At 45.1% G+C, this 26,518-nt stretch overlaps 1 protein-coding gene across 1 annotated transcript; it reads left to right on the top strand.

Annotated features, from left to right (window-relative positions):
* Nucleotides 1-4: 4 nt before the first annotated feature.
* On the top strand, nt 5-26,224 carry dhx29 (DEAH (Asp-Glu-Ala-His) box polypeptide 29). Its single transcript, XM_064977490.1, has 27 exons — nt 5-557; nt 730-803; nt 892-1,005; nt 1,141-1,270; nt 1,395-1,522; nt 1,698-1,841; nt 2,146-2,272; nt 6,602-6,769; nt 7,154-7,322; nt 8,196-8,316; nt 8,585-8,947; nt 9,049-9,315; nt 9,550-9,693; nt 16,772-16,948; nt 17,370-17,510; nt 17,780-17,924; nt 18,127-18,247; nt 18,393-18,477; nt 18,584-18,801; nt 18,928-19,003; nt 21,919-22,143; nt 22,668-22,804; nt 23,108-23,198; nt 23,795-24,127; nt 24,408-24,539; nt 25,548-25,644; nt 25,839-26,224. The coding sequence occupies exons 1-27, from the start codon at nt 392-394 to the stop codon at nt 25,892-25,894; spliced, it is 4,149 nt and encodes a 1,382-aa protein (XP_064833562.1). The 5' UTR covers nt 5-391; the 3' UTR covers nt 25,895-26,224.
* The last annotated feature ends 294 nt before the right edge of the window (nt 26,225-26,518 follow it).

Genomic DNA, 26,518 nt, shown 5'->3' with positions numbered 1-26,518 from the left:
ACCGGAAACTACCAATTCATAACTCGCGAAAAATATTTTAGACGCGTTTTATTATTTGGCAAACTAGCCACAGCATTATTATGAATATAGAAAACATGCTCGACTCCACTCTTGAATAGTCAATCGTTTAAACTGACTATATACTAGTTTAGTAGAGCGGTGTTATAACGTGTTATTATAACGTGACAAACAGATTGCGTTGGAAGTGCTTGTGTCTTTTCACCGGTGCCTGCAAGGTGTAGCTGTTTGCTAACTAGCTAACGTTACTAGCTATCTATCTGTTTTTAGAGTAGCCAAACAATCGTTATATTTTAAGAAACATATGAAATTAGCTGTTGGCAGATGTTTTTCAATTTATTAGACCTGTAGGGCAACAGATCACCGTTTCTGAATGGGTGGAAAGAAGAAGAAATCAGCCACTGTCCCTACAGTCCAACCAGCAGCAGCAGGCAACAATGTTCCTGCTGCTGGAAACGGCGTGGCTGACCCTGCTACTACTGGGAAAAAGCAGAAGCCAACTCCTGCTAAAGCTGCTGTGAAAGATATCAAGCCAAAAGGTATGTCAGTCATATAAAGTAATGTCTCAGAAGGCTGTGGCTGTTATTATGAGTCAGAAACCCCTGGTGGGTAATGATAGCCTGTAACACATGATTCAATGTTGGATGGCATACGGCAGGCATAATTAAACCATCTGTGTGAGTCTGACACTTTCATTGACTCGTTTGACAGGTCCAAAGACCTACAGCCTCACAAACACAGCACAAGTGGACACAGGAGGAGTCACTGACAAGTCTATACTCAAAGTAAGTGTGCAGAATAGACTGATGTTTAACCCTGTTATTAGCCTACTACTTTATAAACACGTTCTGAAATGTTTTACTTCTGTGACAGGTTGTCATTCAAACAGACTTGGAGAAGAAGATCATCAAACTGATCAATGATTTCAGGCAAGAGAATGGAGACAAAGGACCGATATCAGGAAGACTCACCAACAAGAAACTGCTGGTAAAGAACATCATGTGTCACAGTAACAAACAATCCTTTATTCACATGTCTGTCATATGTATTTTGTTAATATATTCTAATGTCATATGCTTTGTGTTACACTGTCATGATGTAGCCTGTGATTGCGTCATACAGGATCTCTACTTAGCTCTGCAGAAGTTCAAGTTTAAGACGGAGCACATTGAGGAAGCCATGAAAAGCAGTGTGTTGTATGGAGGAGACCTGCACTCTGCCCTCGACTGGCTTTGCCTGAACCTGAAAGATGGTACTTATACTTTGATTTTCAAATTGTCTGTTTTATTTACCCTCTTATCGCAGTAAACTTCTTCACTGATCCTCTGACTGACTCGTTTTACTCTAGCTTTCTTTCATTCCCTCCTCTCCTCCAGAGGAGCTGCCTGCAGGTTTCAGTCAGAGGATGCAGGAAGAGAACCATGAGACCAAGCCAAAGTTCCAGCCTGCACCCCAAGCACCCGAACCTGAGTCTCCCAAAGAGCCGATGAAAGAGCCTGCAAAGGTGGGGAAAATATAGCCTTGATCCACCCTTTCCTATTGTGTTGCTTAGAGTATGCGGAGCAAATGTGACATTTACAGTCTGGCAACGTAAGATTATGGGAAACATTTTCTACACATTCTGAGTCTGTGAGTCAATGAATGATCAGTCATCTCCATGGTGATCTCCATGTTGACAGGTGCCTGTGAAGGATGAGGGAGCCAGTGTGAAGGAGTGGATCCTTAGATACGCAGAGCAGTCCAGTGAGGAGAGCAGCGAAGAAGAGGAGGAGCAGAGTGGGAAGAAGACACGGAACCCAGAACTGGATGAGAAGTTTGATCCGGTAAGCTGAACTCCGCAATCATGTCACACATTCACCTGTTACACTGATATGTACTGTATAAATGGTGACAATCTAAGCTGGTCTTACTTTTCTCATAGCCTGGGTGCAACTCTGTTTCTGCACTCTTGCCAACACATTATGGAATGTTTAGCATGACAATTCCATAAGGAGTTCGCAAGAGAGCAGAAACAGGCTGGCACCCAGGCTACTTTTCTGAAAGTTCTAGGGACTATAACTACTGGGCACTACTTGATGGGTAGTACTGTTTCCCTTCACTCTGGTTATGTCATGTGATGTTGTGTAGAACGACAGGTACCTGGTGCTCACTGCACAGCTGTACGATGCCAAGGAGATGGCTGCTACAGCCAAGGCCAAGAAGGACAAAGGAGGACAGAGGACTGCACAGGACAGAATCAGAGTCATACAGCAAGGTCTGTCTGGGTCCTCCATTGTCAACTGAACACCCACATTATCTATATTGGGGACGGGCAACTTTGAACGGGGATGGGTGCCACAGAAAATCTTAACTCATCATGAGGGGCCTCAGTGGCCCGTCGGTCTCCGTACCCACACATGCAGTCAGAGCCGGCCCTAAGCAAAATGTTGTTGCCCCCCCCCCCAACAACAGAAACATTTTTCCATTTTAAAGCACGTTTGCTCCAATTCTACGCATTCAGCCATGGGGCAGAAAGAAGATTTTGTAATTTTATAACTAATTTAATGTAATTCTACTAATTTTGCCATGGGGCGTGGAGAAAAATGTGAAGTTTTACTGCTACATTCCTGCACTTGTACACATTTTTCCATAGAGTGGAAAGAATGTTAGCAGTTTTTAATATGATATCTGAGACAGAGTGATTAACAAAATGAATGGGGGACCACCCAGTCGGTAATTCAACCATGATTACTACAAGTTTAGATAACTTACCAATCTAAAACAATTTTTAATTGAGTGACTGTCAGTAACCACATTTCCATCCAACTATTTGATTACCTGACGCGTGAATGAAGTAAAGACCGGGCTGATGGAAACATGAAATGCCGGTACAATTTTATAAATGCCGACAGACAATTTGTTTATTCGACATGGTGGGATCTTTTTGTGTCTGTAAAATTAATTATGCAAGAAATGGCAGTAGAAACACCTTATGATGTAATAACAATAACCATCATATGGAAGTAAACTTGGAGTCACACGATGATATGCTGTGTGGTCCTCCCACTACGACTTAGGAATGCATGCAGTTTTTTAGACTACAGATTAAATAAGTTATGAACTTCACAGGGGGGTGATAGTGCAAGGTGATGAGCTTGATGCTCCTTTCCAATAAATATTGAGGGTCTTACTCTGTTGACATCAATGCTTGGCCGCCGTTTGACAAATACAAATAAATATCTCTTATCTATAATAATCTCATAATGCAGGTAGCCTACCCGCACTGTATCTGCCAGCTGTTGGTTAGAGCACATCTGCCAAGACCAGATAAGGCATATTTACTATATAACAACAGTTTTGTGACAAAACCATCAGTAGAGTTGAAAATGCGATGGAAACCCATTGGAATCTAATTGCAAAAGTACATTTTTACGTGCACTACGTCATCATGCACAGCCTTTTATCCACAAAAGGTCAGTTTAATTGAAACACATCCCTGGTGGGAAAGTGCTCATATTGTTTTATACAAATCTTTGAATATTTGCATGAAAATCTGTTGCAAACTGGATGGAAACCTAGCTACTGACTGACATAGAAAGAGGAACTGCTGATGCACAACCCATTTTTGAAATTGCACTTTGTGTATTCTACTATTCTAACTCTCAACAGTAAGCTGAGACCCTGACTGAGTTCCTAAATATATATATATATATATACAGTACCAGTCCTATGGTACTGTAAATATTTGATGTTATGTTTTGGTATTTGGAAATGTATCCGTGGGCCTACATAATGGGGGCCGCTGCCAGTTGCCCACCCCTGATCTGCATACATTCTTTCAAACTATTTACAATAACATATTCATCAATGTTCCGTATTTGACCACAGAGCATCCTTTTTGATAATATTTCCTAGAAGTAAACTCAGCAAAAAAAGAAACGTCCTCTCACTATCAACTGCGTTTATTTTCAAAAAACTTAGTGTAAATATTTGTATGAACATAAAAACATTCAAGACATAAACTGAACAAGTTCCACAGACATGTGACTAACATAAATGGAATAATGAGTCCCTGAACAAAGGGGGGAGTCAAAATCAAAAGTAACAGTCAGTATCTGATGTGGCTACCAGCTGCATTAAGTTTCCTCCTCATGAACTGCACCAGATTTGCCAGTTCTTGCTGTGAGATGTTACCCCACTCTTCCACCAAAGCACCTGCAATTTCCCGGACATTTCTGGGGGGAATGGCCCTAGCCCTCACCCTCCGATCCAACAGGTCCCAGACGTGCTCAATGGGATTGAGATCCGGGCTCTTTGCTGGCCATGGCAGAACACTGACATTCCTGTCTTGCAGGAACTCACGCACAGAACGAGCAGTACAGTTGGTGGCATTGTCATGCTGGAGGGTCATGTCAGGATGAGCCTGCAGGAAGCGTACCACATGAGGGAGGAGGATGTCTTCCCTGTAACGCACAGCGTTGAGATTGCCTACAATGACAACAAGCTCAGTCCGATGATGCTGTGACATACCTCCCCAGACCATGACGGACCCTCCACCTCCAAATCGATCCCACTCCAGAGTACAGTTGTGGCCAAAAGTTTTGAGAATGACACAAATATTAATTTTCACAAAGTCTACTACCTCAGTTTGTGTAATGGCAATTTGCATATTATCCAGAATGTTATGAAGAGTGATAAGATGAATTGCAATTAATTGCAAAGTCCCCCTTTGCCATGCAAATGAACTGAATCCCCCCAAAAACATTTCCACTGCATTTCAGCCCTGCCACAGAAGGACTAGATGACATGTCAGTGTTTCTCTCGTTAACACAGGTGTGAGTGTTGATGAGGACAAGGCTGGAGATCACTCTCATGCTGATTGAGTTCGAATAACAGACTGGAAGCTTCAAAAGGAGGGTGGTGCTTGGAATCATTGTTCTTCCTCTGTCAACCATGGTTACCTGCAAGGAAACACGTGCCATCATCATTGCTTTGCACAAAAAAAGGGCTTCACAGGCAAGGATATTGCTGCCAGTAAGATGGCACCTAAATCAACCATTTATCGGATCATCAAGAACTTTAAGGAGAGCGGTTCAATTGTTGTGAAGAAGGCTTCAGAGCGCCCAAGAAAGTCCAGCAAGCACCAGGACCGTCTCCTAAATTTGATTCAGCTGTGAGATCGGGGCACCACCAGTATAGAGCTTGCTCAGGAATGGCAGCAGGCAGGTGTGAGTGCATCTACATGCACAGTGAGGTGAAGACTTTTGGAGGATGGCCTGGTGTCAAGAAGGGCAACCAAGAAGCCACTTCCGTCCAGGAAAAACATCAGGGACAGACTGAGATTCTGCAAAAGGTACAGGGATTGGACTGCTGAGGACTGGGGTAAAGTCATTTTCTCTGATGAATCCCCTTTCCGATTGTTTGGGGCATTTGGAAAAAAGCTTGTCCGGAGAAGACAAGGTGAGTGCTACCATCAGTCCTGTGTCATGCCAATAGTAAAGCATCCTGAGACCATTTGTGTGTGGGGTTGCTTCTCAGGCAAGGGAGTGGGCTCATTCACAATTTTGCCTAAGAACACAGCCATGAATAAAGAACACACCTCTGAGATCAACTTCTTCCAACCATCCAGGAACAGTTTGGGGACGAACAATGCCTTTTCCAGGATGATGGAGCACCTTGCCATAAGGCAAAAGTGATAACTAAGTGGCTTGGGGAACAAAACATCGATATGTTGGGTCCATGGCCAGGAAACTCCCCAGACCTTAATCCTATTGAGAACTTGTGGTCAATCCTCAAGAGGCGGGTGGACAATCAAAAATCCACAAATTCTGACAAACTCCAAGCATTGATTATGCAAGAATGGGCTGCCATCAGTCAGGATGTGGCCCAGAAGTTCATTGACAACAGGCCAGGGCGGATTGCAGAGGTCTTGAGAAAGAAGGGTCAACACGGCAAATATTGACTCTTGCATCCTTTGACACTTATGAAATGCTTATAATTATACTTCAGTATTCCATTGTAACATCTGACAAAAAATATCTAATATTCTAAAGAAATTCATATTTGTGTCGTTCTCAACTTTTGGTTACGACTGTACAGGCCTCGGTGTAACGCTCATTCCTTCGATGATCAACGCGAATCCGGCTATCACCCCTGGTGAGACAACTGCGACTCGTCAGTGAAGAGCACTTTTTGCCAGTCCTGTCTGGTTCAGCGATGGGTGGGTTTGTGCCCATAGGCAACATTGTTGCCGGGGATGTCTTGTGAGGACCTGCCTTACAACAGGCCTACAAGCCCTCAGTCCAGCCTCTCTCAGCCTATTGTGGACAGTCTGAGCACTGATGGAGGGATTGTGCGTTCCTGGTGTAACTCGGGCAGTTGTTGTTGCCATCCTGTACCTGTTAATTGTTTATGGTTCTTTGAACAAGCATGGGAAACAGTGTTTAAACCCTTTACAATGAAGATCTGTGAAGTTATTTTGATTTTTACGAATTATCTTTGAAAGACAGGGTCCTGAAAAAGGGACATTTCTTTTTTTGCTGAGTTTATATAGGTTTTATTTTCACACCACATATTAATGGTTATGTTTCTATTCACATTTTAGAGATGAAGCCACTAGAATCCCATCCTATGTTCAACACAGTGATAAAAGTTGTAGACACGCCCAAAATCGAGGAGAAGAAACCACCTGCTCCAACTGAGGGCAAGGAAGAACTGGCATTCGGCCTGTTTGAACAAGCTGAAAAGGAAACGCCCCCTCCCGCAGAGAAAAGTAGGTATGGGTTGACCAAATATCTTTGTTTGGTCAATCTGAGGGGAGGACAGCTCATAATAATGGCAGGGACGGAGCAAATGGAATGGCATCAAATACATGGAAATCATGTGTTTGATGTTGGTGATTCCATTCCACTTATTCCGCTCCAGCCATTACCAGGAGTCCGTCCTCCCCAATTAAGGCACCACCAGCCTCCTGTGGTGTCAACTGAGTATATGATGCACTGTATCTGTACTTATTCTAAACAATAGTGCATGGCAGTTGTATGTGAGTGTTCAAATGCATACTAAGTTGTGTAGTAAAATCCTACACAGTACAGTATAACTGACTGTGTTACTGAGGTTTCGTATTAAAACATCATATTTATTTCTGTCTCCTTAGCAGCGAAAAATAATGAGCCTAAAGACATCCGTAACTTTGACTACACGGCTCGAAGCTGGACCGGCAAGTCCCCCAAACAGTTCCTGATTGACTGGGTCAGGAAGAACCTCCCGAAGAGCCCTGCTCCCTCCTTCCAGAAGGTTGCTGCTGGGAGATACTGGAAGTGCAGGTGAGTGATTGGATCCAATCTCAGGATCTCTGGCATGTTGTTAAAGTTGTCCGCAGGCTTGTGGTCAATGCCATTTCATTCAGTCAACTGCTTTTTCAATGAGTTTTCATTGAGTTGGAATTTCAGTTTATTTTACTGAATTAGCTGCTTTAAAATGAAATTTACCTTAAAATTGATAGTCAGAGAAGCTGTACATCCGTTTTCTGCAATCTGTTATCCTCCAGGGATAGTTTGGAAGATGGACAGTTTTAGCCTGGCTGACATGGTAGACAGCCAGGGAGAGCTGACACACTGGTCTGGACAGGAGTCTGTTTTAAATGGAGAATTCACACACAACCACATGAACAACCACACAAAGCCCTTGAGCGCCACCCCCTAACCCCGATACAACCACACAGCCTCTGAGAGCCACCCCCTAACCCTGATACAACCACACACAGCCCTTGAGCGCCACCCCCTAACCCTGATACAACCACACAACCTCTGAGAGCCACCCCCTAACCCTGATACAACCACACACAGCCCCTGAGCGCCACCCCCTAACCCTGATACAGCCACACACAGCCCCTAAGTGCCGCCCACTTCCGTGAGGTCTCAACCCCCAGGGAAGAAAAAAAGTTTGAAAGAACGAATCTGGGTTAGGGGCAGTGGGTCTCAGGGGCTGTGTGTGGTTGTCTGTGTGGGCTTTGAGTGAGAAAGACACAGAGGAGAACCAACCAGTAAAAAATCACAGCCTCCTTCATTATCGTGCCTGCAACATCAAGGAGTCTTTCCAAGTGGTGAAGACTTGGAGTTTGGTGTCAGCCAGACTTAGACAGTGTATGATGTGTTATAAGTTTCGTCTCACAGTAAGACTGGTATTGTTTCTCCCAGGGTTCGTGTTCAGAGACTGGATGATGTTTTGGAGGTTTGTCCCAATATTCTCACTGAGGACGGCATGCAGGCTCAGCACCTGGGTGCAACACTGGCCATCTACAACCTATGTAAAGGACAGGTGAGTTCATACTGTATGTAACCTCAACTAGGGTCAGGTGTGTTTCTGATGCTGTTTTACATTCCAATAACTGTAACCTGTGTCTCTGTCTGTCTCTCGCTCTCTGTGTCTCTCTCTTTATTTCTCTGTCTGTCTCTCTCTTTCTCTCGCTCTCTCTGTCTGTGTGTCTGTCGGTCTCTCTCTGTCTGCCTTTCTATCTGTGTGTGTCTCTCTCACTCTCTGTCTCTATTTCTCTCTGTCTCTCTCTCTTGCTCTCTCACCATCCAAGTCAGTCCATATGTTGATCCCTCCCACGTACCGCGAGGTGTGGCTGGAGTGGCGGGACAGCGAACAGGCAGAGGAGGAGGAGCTCCGCACAGCCATCAACAAACCCCGAGACCAGTTTATCACCCGACTGCTGACCCGGCTGAAGCAGCAGCAACCCCAGAAGAAGTGTCCTTCTCCCCAGCCAGGGCTGCAGGGAGCTGGGGACGAGCTCGAGGATGACTGGGAGAGCCTGGCCAACCTGGAGGAAGAGGAGGACCCAGGGAAAACCATTACCCCGAAGGAGAGAGGTGGTGGGGTTGCAGAGGTGGCGGCTCGGGCCCTTCTTCTGAAGCTTCGTGGCTCGGCCCTGTCCAGGCGGTTACAGGTCTGTAATGTTTTTAATCTATTTTTAACCAGTTTTAATGTCTTATCAATAGTTGTAATATTGTGGAGTGACACTTTACTAAATGTTTATAAACTCTACAGACGGACAGAGAGCAGCTCCCGGTGTTCCAGCACCGCGTGCGGGTTATGGAGGCTCTGCGACGCAACCGTGTGGTGGTGGTAGCGGGGGAGACAGGCAGTGGGAAGAGTACCCAGATCCCCCAGTTTATCCTAGAGGAGCTTCTGACTGGGGGAGCTGCTGCACAGCCCTGTAACATAGTGGTCACCCAGCCACGCAGGATCTCTGCCATGAGTCTGGCCAGCAGGGTGTCTCAGGAGCTGGGCTGTGACGACGGGCCTGGATCCAAGGTTAGAGGGAATGTGTGATGGGCTGCTGGAAGTGTTTAGGTGGTTTGAGATTGGATTGAGCTTGACAACAATAAGTTACATGTAGGTTGGGGTGGTTAAAGGGTTACGTTAGGTGGTTTTGTGTGGTTTAGGATATATAGGGTGCCTCAAAAAGGGTTGGGTAAGGGAAGAGTTGAATGCAACACATTTGATGAAGGTATTTTCTATTACTTGTTTACAATGTTGATGTTTCAGTCGTCGCTGTGCGGGTACCAGATCCGGATGGAGAACAGGTCTTCAGACTCGACCCGTCTTCTGTACTGCACCACCGGGGTTCTCCTCAGGAAGCTGCAGCAGGACCACATGCTCAGCTCTCTGACCCACATCATAGTGGACGAGGTAGTTATTGTTATTTATATATGTTCTTTTGTGTATTTTACCCCCTGTTTCTCCCCAATTTGGATCTTGTCTCGTCGCTGCAATTCCCCAACTGGCTCGGGAGGCGAAGATCGAGTCATGCGTCCTCCGAAACATGACCCGCCTAGCCGCACTTCTTAACACCCGCCTGCTTAACCTGGAAGCCAGCCGCACCAATGTGTCGGAGGAAACACCGTTCAACTGACGACAGAGGTCAGCCTGCAGGCCCCTGGCCAAGTAAAGCACCCTCGGCCTAACCCTAACCTAACCCGGACGACGATGGGCCAATTGTGTGCCGCCGAATGGGACTCCCGATCACGGCCGATGCAGTGCCTTAGACCGCTGGGACACTAAGGAGGCCTCTATTTAATTGTTTAAGATACTTTACCAGCAGCATACCGCCCTGCATCACACTGCTGGCTTGCTTCTGAAGCTAAGCAGGGTTGGTCCTGGTCAGTCCCTGGATGGGAGACTAGATGCTGCTGGAAGTGGTGTTGAAGAGCCGTAGGAGGCACACTTTCCTCTGGTCTAAAAAATAGCCCAATGCCCCATGGCAGTGATTGGGGATATTGCCCTGTGTAGGGTGCCGTCTTTGGGTGGGACATTAAACGGGTGTCCTGACTCTCTGTGGTCACTAAAGATCCCATGGCACTTATCGTAAGAGTAGGGGTGTCAACTAGAGGTTAACCGATTATGATTTTTTTTCACCGCCAATACCGATTTATTGGAGGATCAAAAAAAGCCGATACTGGTTAATTGGCCGATTTCTTTTTTTTTTTGTGTGTGTGTGTGTGTATGTGTTTTTTTGTTTGTAATGATGATAATTACAACAATACTGAATGAACACTTATTTTAACTTTATATAATACAGGAATAAAAATCCATTTAGCCTCAAGTAAATAATGAAACATGTTAAATTTGGTTTAAATAATGCAAAAACAAAGTGTTGGAGAAGAAAGTAGAAGTGCAATATATTTGCCATGTAAAAAAGCTATCGTTTAAGTTTCTTGCTCAGAACATGAGAACATATGAAAGTTGGTGGCTCCTTTTTAACATGAGACTTCAATATTCCAAGGTAAGAGATTTTAGGTTGTAGTTAATATAGTATTTATAGGACTATTTCTCTCTATACCATTTGTATTTCATATACCTTTAACTATTGGATGTTCTTATAGACACTATAGCATTGCCAGTGTAACAGTATAGCTTCCGTCCCTCTCCTCGCCCCTACCTGGGCTCGAACCAGGAACACATCGACAACAACCACCCTCGAAGCAGCGTTACCCATCGCGCCACAGATGCCACGGCCCTTGCAGGGCAAGGGGAACAACCACTCCAAGTCTCAGAGCGAGTGATGTTTGAAACGCTATTAGCGCGCACTCCACTAACTAGCTAGACATTTCACATCCGTTACACCCGCCTAATCTCGGGAGTTGATAGGCTTGAAGTCATAAACAATGCTGTGCTTGCGAAGAGCTGCTGGAAAAACGCACAAAAGTGCTGTTTGAATGAATGCTTACGAGCCTGCTGCTGCCTACGATCGCTCAGTCAGACTGCTCTATCAAATATCAAATCATAGACTTAATTCTAACATAATAACACACAAAAATACAAGCCTTTGGTCATTAATATGGTCGAATCCGAAAACAAAACGTTTATTTCAGTGAAATACAGAACCGTTCGGTATTTTTTAGCAAATGTGCTTTTGTCAAATCATCCCCCTGCGTTGCATTGATTATATGCAACGCAGGACACGCTACATAAACTAGAAAAATATCAACCATGTGTAGTTAACTATGAATTATTATTGATTGATTGATTTTTTTTATAAGATAAGTTTAATGCTAACTAGCAACTTACCTTGGCTTCTTACTGCATTTGCGTAACAGGCAGTCTTCTCGTGAGGCAGGTGGTTAGAGCGTTGGACTAGTTAACCGTAAGGCTGCAAGATTGAATCCCTGAGCTGACGAGGTAAAAATCTGTCGTTCTGCCTCTGAACAAGGCAGTTAACCCACCTTTCCTAGGCCGTCATTGAAAATAAGAATGTGTTCTTAACTGACTTGCCTAGTTAAATAAAGTTGTAAAAAAATATTATTTTTTAAAATCTGCGTCCAAAAATACAGATTTCCGATTATGATGACTTGAAATCGGCCCTAATTAATTGGCCATTCCGATTAATCGGTCGACCTCTACTCAAAACAGAAACGATAACGAAGTGCACTCCCTGCCACTGTTTCGGTAAAAAAGCTGATGGGTGGGGATGTAACCACTCATAAATTCATAAAACTATGGATGTGTGTTTTTCAGGCTTATTATGGTTTGTTTACATTTACGTTGTTTACTAACATGGAGTGTGGCAGCTCATGAGGCATTGAGAAGTTATGTTCTTCATGAATCAATGGGTACGTATCATTAATTTAGAACTCTGGAAATGGATGTAGCAACTGCTGATTGACCCTTTTAAGTCCCTCACCAACAGCTGGTTTTGATTTCAATGGGAGGGTCAAACTCCATGTTCATGTTTCATACTCTGACAACTCCTGTGGTGAGAGAAAGACGTGATGACAATGTTTAACTGATTCAAGATCTGTTCAGTTTAAACTGAACCATGAGTTGCTCAGCTCTCCTTATGTCATGCATTGATTCGGGGTTGTAGTCAAACCCTTCATTTCAATTCAGTCAGTTGATCTGAAATTCCGATGTTCCTCATTGAACAGCGTGACTTGGTCTTCTGTACCATATGTTCACTGAGTTACTCTTTCCTTATGTCTACTGAATGACCATATTCTTAGGACTGGGTCATATGGCCTAGAAATCATATAAGATTATTTTCAAACTTATGGGTGATTCACAATATACACTCTGCATTCGGAAAGAACTCAGAGTCCTTGATTTTTTACACAATACCCTCTCAATCTATACACAATACCCTCTCAATCTATACGCAATACCCTCTCAATCTATACGACTCTCAATCTGAATCTATACGTTTTCTCAATCTATACGCAATACCCTTCAATCTATACGTTAATCTACCCTTCAATCAGCCATAATACTCTCAATCTAGAAATAGATTTAATCTATACATCTCTCAATCTATACGCACACAATACCCTCTCAATCTATACTCAATACCCTCTCAATCTATACGCAATACCCTCTCAATCTATACGCAATACCCTCTCAATCTATACGCAATACCCTCTCAATCTATACGCAATACCCTCTCAATCTATACGCAATACCCTCTCAATCTATACGCAATACCCTATATAATGACAAAGCAAAAACAGGTTTCATACATTTTTACAAATGTATAAAAAAACATGGACTGAAATATAACATTTACATAAGTATTCAGACCCTTTACTTTGTACTTTGTAAAAAGTACTTTGTTGAAGCACCTTTTGGCAGCGATTACAGCCTTACAGCTGTAAAGTAACAAAATGTGAAAAACGTCATGGGGTCTGAATTCTTTCCCAAATGCAGTGTATATTGTGAATCATGCTTCCGTCCCTCTCCTCGCCCCTACCTGGGCTCGAACCAGGAACACATCGACAACAGCCACCCTCGAAGCGTCGTTACCCATCGCTACACAAAAGCCACGTCCCTTGCAGAGCAAGGGGAACAACTACTTCAAGGTTTCAGAGCGAGTGACGTCACCGATTGAAACGCTATTAGCGCGCACCGAGCTAACTAGCTAGCCATTTCACATTAGTTACACCAGCCTAATCTCGGAAGTTGATAGGCTTGAAGTCATAAACAGCTCAATGCTTGAAGCACAGCGAAGAGCTGCTGGCAAACGCACAAAAGTGATGTTTGAATGAATGCTTACGAGCCTGCTCCTGCCTACCACGGCTCAGTCAGACTGCTCTATCAAATCATAGACTTAATTATAACATAATAGCACACAGAAATACGAGCCTTTAGTTTCCAGATTTGACCATAATAATGACCTATCATTTCGAAAACAAAACGTTTATTCTTTCGGTGAAATACGGAACCGTTCCGTATTTTGTCTAACGGGTGGCATCCCTAAGTCTAAATATTGCTGTTACGTTGCAGAACCTTAAATGTTATGTCATAATTCTGTACAATTCTGGCAAATTAATTATGGTCTTTATTAGGATTAAATGGTCTTCACACAGTTCGCAACGAGCCAGGCGGCCCAAACTGCTGCATATACCATGACTGCTTGCACGGAACGCAAGACAATTTCCCCAGTTAAAAGAAATTCGTGTTAGCAGGCAATATTAACACAATATGCAGGTTTAACAATATATACTTGTGTATTGATTTTAAAGAAGGGCATTGATGTTTACACATTGGTGCAACGACAGTGCTTTTTTCGCGAATGCGCTTGTTAAATAATCACCCATTTGGCGAAGTAGGCTGTGATTCGATGAGAAATAAACAGGCACCGCATCGATTATATGCAACGCAGGACAAGCTAGATAAACTAGTAATATCATCAATCATGTGTAGTTTACTAGTGATTATGTTAAACCTCTTAGAGCTACCCCCTATTTTTTTTTATTTCCGCCTGAAGACAAACCCAAATCTAACTGCCTGTAGCTCAGGCACAGAATCAAGGATATGCATATTCTTGGTACCATTTGAAAGAAAACACTCTGAAGTTTGTGTAAATGTGAATTGAATGTAGGAGAATATAACACAATTGGCTCCATCAATAAGTGCATTGATGATGTCGTCCCCACAGTGACTGTACGTACATACATACCCCAACCAGAAGCCATGGATTACAGGCAGCATCCACACTGAGCTAATGGCTAGAGCTGCCACTTTTAAGGAGCAGGACTCTAACCCGGGAGCTTATAATAAATCCCGCTATGCCCTCCGACGAACCATCAAACAGGCAAATCGTCAATACAGGACTAAGACTGAATCGTACTACACCGGCTCTGACGCTCGTCGGATGTGACGGGGCCTGCAAACTATTACAGACTACAAAGGGAAGCACAGCCAAGAGCTGCCCAGTGACACAGGCCTACCAGACGAGCTAAACTACTTCTATGCTCGCTTCGAGGAAAATAATACTGAAACATGCATGAGAGCACCAGCTGTTGCCGGAAGACTGTGTAATCACGCTCTCCGCAGCCGATGTAAGACCTTTAAACAGGTCAACATTCACAAGGCCGCAGGGCCAGACTGATTACCAAGACATGTACTGCAAGCATACGCTGACCAACTGGCAAGTGTCTTCACTGACATTTTCAACCTATCCCTGTCTGAGTCTGTAATACCAACATGTTTTAAGCAGAGCACCATAGTCCTTGTGTCCAAGAACACAAAGGTAACCTGCCTAAATGACCACCGACCCATAGCACTCACGTCTGTAGCCATGAAGGGCTTTGAAAGGCTGATCATGGCTCACATCAACACCATTATCCCAGAGACTAGACCCACTCCAATTTGCATACTGCCCTAACAGATCCACAGATGATGCAATATTGATTGCACTCCACACTGCCCTTCCCACCTGGACAAAAGGAACACGTGAGAATGCTATTCATTGACTACAGCTCAGCGTTCAACACCATAGTGCCCTCAAAGCTCATCACTAAGCTCAGGACCCTGGTGCTTAATACGTCCCTCTGCAACTGGATCCTGGACTTCCTGACGGGCTGCCTCCAGGTGGTAAGGGTAGGTAACAACACATCCGCCACGCTGATCCTCAACACGGGGGCCCCTCAGGGGTGCGTGCTCAGTCCCCTCCTGTACTCCCTGTTCACTCATGACTGCACGGCCAGGCACGACTCCAACATTAAGTTTGCCGATGACACAACAGTGATCAGCGACGAGAGCCTATAGGGAGGAGGTCAGAGACCTGGCTGTGTGGTGCCAGGACAACAACCTCTCCCTCAATGTGATCAAGACAAAGGAGATGATTGTGGACTACAGGAAAAAGAGGACAGAGCTCGCCACCATTCTCATCGACGGGGCTGTAGTGGAGCAGGTTGAGAGCTTCAAGTTCCTTGGTGTCCACATCACCAACAAACTAACATGGTCCAAGCATACCAAGACCGTTGTGAAGCGGGCATGACAAAACCTATTCCCCCTCAGGAGACTGAAAAGATTTGGCATGTGTCTTTAGATCCTCAAAAGGTTCTACAGCTGCACCATCGAGAGCCTCCTGACTGGTTGCATCATTGCCTGGTATGGCAACTGCGTGGCTTCCGACTGCAAGGCACTACAGAGGGTAGTGCGAACGGCCCAGTACATCACTGGGGCCAAGTTTTCTGCCATCCAGGACCTCTACACCAGGCGGTGTCAGAGGAAGGCCCTAAAAGTTGTCAAAGACTCCAGCCACCCTAGTCATAGACTGTTCTTTCTGCTTCCGCAGGGCAAGCGGTACCGGAGTGCCAAGTCCAAGAAGCTTCTAAACAGCTCCTACCCCCAAGCCATATCATCTGTTATCATCTATGCATAGTCACTTGAATAACTCCACCTACATGTACATATTACCTCAACTAACCGGTGCCCCCGCACATTGACTCTGTACCGGTACCCCTTGTATGTAGTCTCGCTATTGTTATTTTACTACTGCTCTTTAATTACTTGTTACTTTTTATTTCTTATTCTTACTCTTATTTTTTTTAATTGCATTGTTGGTTAGGGGCTCATAAGTAAGCATTTCACTGTTGTATTTGGCACATGTAACTAATACAATTTGATTTGATTTGACCCATGACAATCATAACAGATCTGACACAGACCTGTGAAATTATTTTGAATTCTAGATCTGGACCCGCTCGGTTCCCGATTGCGTCTGTGGTATTTGTGTCCAGGTGGATCTGTAAAAACTCTAGTCCTGACACCTGACCTCTTACACACTGCCCACTGTGCCTAGGGTTCGGTCAGACTCTCACACTTCAGTCTGTGCATGTTTCAGATCAACTACATTGCAGCCAAACTGGGCAGACTTACTAATCTACATATTACCCTGCGTGCCAAATAACCAAAATAAACTATGCTGCGCCTTGCCTTGCCTTGCTCAAACCGATCCCATCAAACACGCTGTCTGTCCCATCCATTCTAGGTCCATGAACGCAGCGTCCAGTCTGATTTCCTGCTGACCATCCTGAAGGATGTGGTCCAGAAACGGTCCAACCTGCACCTGGTCATGATGAGCGCCACGGTTGACTGTGATAAGTTCGCTGCCTACTTCAACCGCTGTCCTATAGTCAACATCCCTGGCAGAACCTTCCCTGTCGAGGTTAGATGTCGGGAACTTTTCATTTCCCTATAGTTCACAGATATGAAAATATGAACTGTATTTTCTGTTTAAATTGTATTTTCCATCACAAGTGAATTATATTCCTGTCCTAGTCTGTCTAAGTGCCAAAAAGGATGTTATTTGTATCATACAACTTGTGGTTGTCCTGATATAAAATGTTATTTCAGCGATCGATGTATTAGATTATTGTTACAGTGTGTCTCTCAGATATTCTGTTGTATTGTGCTGTATGGTGTTGTCCTGATGTGTTCTGACCATATCATTAAAATGAATAGAAAGGTGAAATAAAATGTCATAATGGGTGGACTGGTCAGCCATTTTGAGTGTCCCCGTGGCAATAAAGCGGAAAGTGATTATATTTCTGTGGTTCTGAAGTGCTTTGTTGCACCTCTATTGTCAGGTGTTCCATCTGGAGGACATAGTGGAGGAGACAGGCTATGTTCTGGAGAAGGACTCTGAATACAGCCAGAAGATCCTGGAGGAGGAGGAGGAGGTCAACATCAACTTCACGCAGAAAGGAGGGAAGAGCATGCAGCACCAGGTGAGAGGGGGTGTGACAGAGGGGTGAGATCTTTGGGATTGAGGGGCCTGGTGATAGTACCTACCTGCTGCATTGGGTCTCAGGGTCAGCTTGATTACTGACTCGTCTCTGAAAACACTGTAGACATGCCTTATTTCTTAAACTATACTGAATCATTGTGCTGTGTGCTATCCTATTCTACACTATTGTAAATGCCTCAGATCCATGTGGTGCATTACAGTGAACAGGAACCAATACGTAACTCATGGTGTTTTGTGTGTGTTCTCCAGGAGTTTATAGTGAAAGACTCAGGCTCTGGCTGGGACCTGGGTCCTGACCTCGACCACTTCAGCAGCCGGACCCGCCACGCCCTGCAGTACATGAACCCCAACAAAATCAACATGGAACTGGTCCTGGACTTGCTCGACTACCTGGGTAAATACACAGCTCCTGGACAGAGTTTCGGGTTCATTCAGCCCAGTGTGAGGACGTGGAGAGAGCTGGAGACTGGAGAGTTAGACCAGTTTATATTTGGTTTATGGTTGTTGATATGGCTGTACTACATGTTGGGGCAATTTAGATGTTGATTGATTGATTGGTGTTGCGCCAACTGTAATATTTTTTCCCCTTCCCCCAGATAAGTCTCCTCAGTTTGCAGTGGTGGATGGAGCTGTTCTGGTGTTCCTCCCAGGTCTGGCCCACATCCAACAGCTTTATGACCTGCTCTCCACAGACAAGAGGTTCCGTGGCAAAGACAGGTGAGTTATAGTCTTCACTGACCATGTCATCCTGAGAAGAATACCATCTTGCGTGCTAGCAATTTCTAAATGAATTTATAAACTATTTTGTTGTAGCAAAGGTTTTAGCTGTCATAAAGAGATTGGTTTATGTCTCACTGTCCAGGTACAAACTGGTAGCCCTGCACTCCACACTGTCATCTAAGGACCAGGCTGCTGCATTTACAGTGCCCCCTACTGGAGTTAGAAAGGTACTGGGGTTTCTTTGTTTAGTGCAGTGATGAACTGAGATACATATTGCTATGAATTAACAAAAGTGAAAAACTAATTTTTATTACCCTGTCTACCCTATTTTAGATTGTGCTGTCCACAAACATAGCGGAAACTGGAGTAACAATACCTGATGTTGTGTTCGTTATTGATACCGGAAAGACCAAAGAAAACAAGTACCATGAGAGTAGCCAGATGAGTTCCCTGGTGGAGACGTTTGTCAGCAAGGCCAGCGCCCTCCAGAGGCAAGGCAGGGCAGGACGCGTGCGGGACGGCTTCTGCTTCCGCCTGTACCCCAAATTCAGGTCAGCCCCTCCCCTCTCAATCACAGAACAAGTTGCTGTCTATGACACAAATACCTCTACTGCCTTATCTGAGGTCAGCAGCTACACAAGTTACAGCCTGATTGTGAATGTTCTTCTATGTAACAGGTTTCAGGCTTTCATGGATTACTCCATACCAGAGATACTGAGGGTTCCACTGGAGGAGCTGTGTCTTCATATCATGGTACACTGACAACTGTAAACAGGGTGGTTCGTGCCCTGAATGGTGATTGGCTGACAGCCGTGGTATATCAGACCGTATACCACGGGTATGACAAAACATTTATTTTTACAGCTCTAATTACATTATAATAGCAATAAGGCAGCTGGGGTTTGTGGTAAATGGCCAATATACCACAGCTAAGGACTGTGCCTAAGAACAGCCCTAAGCTGTGGTATATTTGTCTATTTACCACAACCTCCCTCCAAGGTGCCTTATTGCTTAATTATTCTTAGATATTCTTCATAATAGACACAGGAACAATCCACTCACAGGGCTCACTTGAAAAATAGATGGCAATCTCAATGTAACCACCGTAACCACACCAACCACCGTAACCACCCCAAACCACCGTTCCCACCGTAACCACCCCAAACCACCGTAACCACCCCAAACACTGTAAACCACCCCAACCACTGTAAACCACCCCAAACCACCGTTCCCACCGTAACCACCCCAAACCACCGTAACCACCCCAAACACTGTAAACCACCCCAACCACTGTAAACCACCCCAACCACCGTAACCACTGTAAACCACCCCAACCACTGTAAACCACCCCAACCACCGTAACCACTGTAAACCACCCCAACCACTGTAAACCACCATAACCACTGTAAACCACCCCAACCACCGTAACCACTGTACACCACCGTAACCACTGTAAACCACCTTAACCACTGTTAACCACCCCGAACCACCGTTCCCACCGTAACCACCCCAAACCAACGTAACCACCCCAAACACTGTAAACCACCCCAACCACTGTAAACCACCGTAACCACTGTAAACCACCGTAACCACTGTAAACCACCCCAACCACCGTAACCACCCCAACCACTGCAAACCACCGTAATCACTGTAAACCACCGTAACCACTGTAAACCACCGTAACCACTGTAAACCACCGTAACCACTGTAAACCACCCCAATCACTGTAAACCACCGTAACCACTGTAAACCACCCCAACCACCGTAACCACTGTAAACCACCCCAACCACCGTAACCACCCCAACCACTGTAAACCACCGTAACCACTGTAAACCACCGTAACCACCCCAACCACCATAAACCACTGGAAACCACCGTAACCACTGTAAACCACCCCAATCACTGTAAACCACCGTAACCACTGTAACCACTGTAAACCACCGTAACCACTGTAAACCACCGTATCCACTGTAAACCACTCCAACCACCGTAACCACCGCAACCACCCCAACCACCGTAACCACCCCAAACACTGTAACCACCCCAACCACCGTAACCACTGTAAACCACCTCAACCACCATAACCACTGTAAACCACCGTAACCACCCTATCCACTGTAAACCACCGTAACCACTGTAAACCACCGTAACCACTGTAAACCACCGTAACCACCCTAACCACTGTAAACCACCGTAATCACTGTAAACCACCGTAACCACCCCAACCACCGTAACCACTGTAAACCACCGTAACCACTGTAAACCACCGTAACCACTGTAAACCACCGTAACCACTGTCAACCACCGTAACCACTGTCAACCACCGTAACCACCCTAACCACTGTAAACCACCATAACCACTGTAAACCACCGTAACCACTGTAAACCACCCCAACCACCGTAACCACTGTAAACCACCCCAATCACTGTAAACCACCGTAACCACTGTAAACCACCCCTACCACCGTAACCACTGTAAACCACCGTAACCACTGTAAACCACCGTAACCACTGTAAACCACCGTAACCACTGTAAACCACCCTAACCACCGTAACCACTGTAAACCACCGTAACCACTGTAAACCACCGTAATCACTGTAAATCAACGTAACCACTGTAAACCACCGCAACCACTGTAAAACACCATAACCACCCTAACCACTGTAAACCACCGTAACCACTGTAAACCACCGTAACCACTGTAAACCACCGTAACCACTGTAAACCACCCTAACCACTGTAAACCACCGTAACCACTGTAAACCACCGTAACCACTGTAAACCACCTCAATCACTGTAAACCACCCCAACCACCGTAACCACTGTAAACCACCGTAACCACTGTAAACCACCCCAACCACCGTAACCACTGTAAACCACCGTAGCCACTGTAAACCACTGTAAACCACCGTAACCACTGTAAACCACCGTAACCACTGTAAACCACCGTAACCACCCTAACCACTGTAAACCACCGTAACCACTGTAAACCACCGTAACCACTGTAAACCACCCCAATCACTGTAAACCACCGTTACCACTGTAAACCACCCCAATCACTGTAAACCACCGTAACCACTGTAAACCACCGCAACCACTGTAAACCACCGCAACCACCGTAACCACTGTAAACCACCGTAACCACTGTAAACCACCGCAACCACCGTAACCACTGTAAAACACCGCAACCACTGTAAACCACCGCAACCACTGTAAACCACCCCAACCACTTTAAACCACCCCAACCACTGTAAACCACCCCAACCACTGTAAACCACCCCAACCACTGTAAACCACCCCAACCACTGTAAACCACCGCAACCACTGTAAACCACCGCAACCACTGTAAACCACCCCAACCACTGTAAACCACCGCAACCACTGTAAACCACCGCAACCACTGTAAACCACCGCAACCACTGTAAACCACCCCAACCACTGTAAACCACCCCAACCACCGTAAACCACCCCAACCACTGTAAACCACCCCAACCACCGTAAACCACCCCAACCACCGTAAACCACCCCAACCACTGTAAACCACCCCAACCACTGTAAACCACCCCAACCACTGTAAACCACCCCAACCACCGTAACCACTGTAAACCACCCCAACCACTGTAAACCACCCTAACCATCACTGTTCCGTCTCTGTCCCCTGTACAGAAATGTGAGTATGGCTCTCCAGAGGAGTTCCTGTGTCGAGCCCTAGACGCGCCCCAGCCCCAGTCTGTGAGTAACGCCGTGTGCCTGCTCCGGAGGATCGGAGCGTGTATACCGGAGGGCCACGCCCTCACCCCGCTGGGTCACCATCTCGCCACCTTGCCTGTCAACGTCAAGATCGGCAAGATGCTCATCTTTGGTGCCATCTTGGGCTGCCTGGACCCCATTGTAAGTTACAGTCCATGTGGGGTGTCATACATTTTTGAATTAGCATTGTATTATATTAGCTGCTGGCAAAATCAGCAATCAACCATGTGAAATGGGACTCACCTAGTTAAAGCTAGAATCCTTAATTGAAACAAGAACAAAGCAGTCACCCCGCCTGTGTCTTGGTAAAAAGCTGAGGGGTGGGCCTGGAGGAATTTAACCACTCTCAAATTCATAGACAAGAGCTATGGATTGACCATCCATGATATCAAAATTATAGTTTTAACCATGTTTTCAGGCTATACAGTGTTTGTTTACATTTAACATTGTTTACAAATATTGGAGTAAAACAAGCTTATACTTTGGGTACTGATGGGGTACGACAGTTGAACTAAGCTCATGGGGCATTGAGAAGTTATTTTCTTCAAGAATAAATGGGTATATATAATTTATTTTTAAGTCCAAAAATAGATGTAGCAACTAAGGATTCTAGCTTTAAAGGATAAATCTAATTTCCATAATGACTGAATGTAATTGTATTGCAGGCAACTATAGCAGCAGCGATCTCGGAGAAGTCTCCCTTTGCCACACCCATGAACCAGAAGGATCAGGCTAACCTGGCTAAAGCTGCCCTGGCTGTAGCCAACTCAGATCACCTGACTATCTACAATGCTTACCTGGGGTAGGTGCATCTCTTTTCAAGAGTATGAATGACCAAAATCTGAGATGGATAATTCAGGGTCATGTTCAGTTGGGCACGTGGCAGCAAATTGTTTTGCGACAGTAAAGAAAACATGTGTTTCTTGGTCAAGTTCACCTAGTCCCTCTCTGTTTCAATACATTTTATTCCATGTTGTGCCTAATACATTTTTTTAAAGCAATGACACATAGCCTAACCCTGAAGAAGTTGATTGTTCCTGTGCCATTTTAATGGCTCAGCCACCATCTTGGTTTCTGTTCTCTAATGGTATTGTTCTGCTAACAGGTGGAAGAACATACGCAGTGAGGGATATCGAGCCGAAATGGCCTACTGCAGGAAATACTTCCTGAACCGTACCGCCCTCATCACCATAGAGGTACTCTATTTTCTAACTTGTGTGTATGGTTTGCTCATCTGATATGCTTTAACAGTGAGCGTCAGGGTTGGGGTCAATTTCGAATTTCAGTTTACTTCTTGAATTGACTGAATTGAAATTTCGTGGTATCCAATTGGTAGTTACAGTCTTGTCTCATTGCTGCAACTCCCGTATGGGAGTTCTGCTTCTTGACACAATGCCCACTTAACCCGGAGGAAACACCGTGACCGTGTCAGTGTGCACTGTGCCCGGCCCGCCACAGGAGTCGCTAGTGTGCGACGGGACAAGGACCCTGCCGCCAAAACCCTCCCCTAACCCGGACGACGCTGGGACAATTGTGCGCCGCCCCATTGGTCTCCCGGTTGCAGCCGACTGCGACAGAGCCTGGACTCCAACCCAGAATCTCTAGTGGCACAGCTAGCACTGCGATGCAGTGTCTTAGACCACTGTGTCACTCGGGAGGCCGTTGAAATTGAATTTACCCCAACCCTGTTGAGCATGTACAACTGCTGTACACCGTGACAGTAGTTATAAGAGATCATACGACATTTAGAGTGGTTGGTAAGGACATTAAACCTGGATCTCCTCTCCATCAGGACATCAAACAGGAGCTGATGCGTATGATGGACCAGGCTGGATTCTCTGGTTCCTCCAGGTCCGGTCGAGGACCACCTTCCTGGGATCGGTCTGACCCCAGGGGTCCCCAGGCTCCCCTCACCCCCCTTGGTAAGCCTCAGATCTGTGTCCTGAACGCGGTGCTGACGGCAGGACTGTATGACAGCGTGGGGCGGATCCTCTACACTCCCTCTGTGGACGTCCTGGACCGGGTGGCGTGCTCTGTGGAGACTGCCCAGGGGAAGGCCCAAGTCCACCCCTCCTCTGTCAACCGCTGCCTGCAGACACGCGGTTGGCTGCTCTTCCAGGAGAAGGTCAGTTGGTCCCATAGAGATATATTGATCCATGATCATTCAATCTACCCGTCTGTAATCTCTATGGTGAAATCGATTACTCACTGGGTGTAGAAGGTGCCCTTAACTGGAGATAGAGGATCAAATTCTCCCTACTTGTAATCCTAACCAAGGGTGTGGCTAGGCCAGGGCAACATCTAACTCCCAGGTAGGCCTAAATAGAATAATTTACTGTGTGTAATTGTAGGTAAAATACTATTAAGTTGCTAATTTTTTAAATCTAATTTTGACTCTCCCTCAGGTAAAATACTCTAAGATCTACCTGCGGGACACGACGCTGATCTCTCCCTTCCCCATGCTACTGTTTGGAGGGGACATCGACGTACAACACCGGGAGAGACTCATCTCTCTGGATGGATGGATACACTTCCAGGTCAGAGTTCATATCTGGGTCAGCTGTATTACATGTCTGTGTCGTGAATGACTAGAGTGGTGTGTCAGTGCCACAGCAGAGACAGTGTGATACACAAAGAGAAAGAAAATCAAACTCTTGTAGCCAGTTTCCAAGACCCAGATCAAAAATAAAATTACTTCTCAATAGAGAATCTCCATTGTAAGTGCTCTATAGTCCAATACTAGTCTTAGGCCACAATCCAAATTCAAAGTAGACAGCCCTCGGCCCTAAACCCTCAGCCCTTGAATGATGTTTTACATCATTACATCCGAGTGTACTTTAAATGTCCCTTGCCCAAGTGAGGAAGAGTGTTGATCGGAGAGGCAACGTTGTTGGAGGAAATATTGAAATTGAGTTTAAAAACAAACAACCTAAAGCTATTAATGTACCTAGTAAGCTAACAGCTAGCTAGCAGTCCTGTCAGGTAGCTAGCTACAGTTGCCCATAGCTGGCTAGCTAGTATTATAGTTGATTTATTCCAATAAATTTCTGAATTCCCCAAAAATATGTTTATGAAGCTAACTACGTTTTTATAGGGTCCTCACTACGAGACTAAGCCAATTTGCCACAGCTAAAATCAATGTCATCTATATATTATTTTTTAGCAAGCTAGCATCATAATTTTGTCTGACATGCCGAAAATTCAGCCATGTTGATTCAATTTGACACGTGACTACAGTTTGCATTGAAGTGTGTGTCACATCAACCCCACAAGTGATCAAAGTTCTTCACTCGCTCCCTCAAGCTAAATCAAGGGCCGAGGGGGCAACGTTAGTGAATTGGACCTCCACTTAAGAGGGCAATCAAACTGCATCCGGTTTTGACGAGGATTCCCCCAAGGGAAAGTGGCTATTGCGAGGGCTAAAATTACTGTGTTTGGACTGCAGCCTTAATCTAGGTCCAGGAAACCCTTGTAGTTGAGCATACTGTCACAAGCAAGGCTCTGTCTGATCTCTGTTCCTCCCTGTCCTCCTCTCTCTCTCCCAGGCCCCAGTGAGGATCGGAGTGATCTTTAAACATCTGAGGAAGCTCATAGACTCACTACTGGAGAAGAAGCTGGAGAACCCAAGGATGAATCTAGAAGGTAATATTCTACCCTTTTTCTGTCTTTTCCCCCTCCCTTTTATCTTGAATCCCTCTCTGTTTCCTTCTTCCTCATCCTTCGTCTCTTCCTAAGCCCGCAACATTTTTATTTTTTGTGTTCATGACATTGTGCTGTGTGTTGTTTAACTGTGTGGTGGTAAATGGTATTGTTTACTCTTTTACTCTCTCCCGTAGATGAGAAGACCATCCAGTTGATAATAGAACTGATCAAGATGGAGAATGTCTTCTGACCACTGTGACCTCTGACCTCTCATTGGAGACCTCGGTCATACATGGTTGTCCAAGGACAGATGGACAGCCTAAAGATCAGAGGGTGGTGGTTGTACTGTATAATGACATTTAAATCATGAAATTAAAGAATATTTCTTCTCTTATCAATGATAACTGTTGCCAAACAAAATAAAGCTGTATGAGGTGTTGATGGCTAATTTATGTTTGATATCTGTTTTAGGGAAATAAACATTTTAAATTAATTCATAGCTCCCTCCCTCGGAATGTAACAAACATCCTTTGGTGATTAGCATGTCTTTGTTTTCTAAAATAAACAAAACTCTAATGGCCTTGTGTGTTCGCCTAGTAAGCATCCTTGAAATATTCCTGCAATTATGTCAGACTGGTGCTGCCCAAACAGTTATTTCAGATTATAAACTGGGTGGTTCTGACTGCCATGGTATATCAGGCCATATATCATGGGTATGAAAAAACATTTATTTTCACTGCTCTAATTACGTTGGTAACCAGTTTATAACAGCAATAAGGTACCTCACTGGTTTGTGGTACATGACCAATATACCATGGATAAGTGCTGTATCCAGGCACTTTGAGTTGCGTCGTGCCAGAGAACAGCCGTTAAC

This window comes from Oncorhynchus masou, chromosome 11 (assembly GCF_036934945.1).
Source record: "Oncorhynchus masou masou isolate Uvic2021 chromosome 11, UVic_Omas_1.1, whole genome shotgun sequence".
NCBI classification, from domain to species: domain Eukaryota; kingdom Metazoa; phylum Chordata; class Actinopteri; order Salmoniformes; family Salmonidae; genus Oncorhynchus; species Oncorhynchus masou.
Note: the sequence above shows the minus strand (reverse complement) of the source record. Positions and strands in the feature narration are given on the sequence as shown.

Coding starts and splice junctions, on each gene's coding strand:
- dhx29 (XM_064977490.1), top strand. CDS start 392: ATGGGTGGAAAGAAGAAGAAATCAGCCACTGTCCCTACAGTCCAACCA. Junction 6,770..7,153: donor GCCCCCTCCCGCAGAGAAAA/GTAGGTATGGGT, acceptor CTGTCTCCTTAG/CAGCGAAAAATAATGAGCCT. Junction 24,128..24,407: donor GGCTGCTCTTCCAGGAGAAG/GTCAGTTGGTCC, acceptor ACTCTCCCTCAG/GTAAAATACTCTAAGATCTA.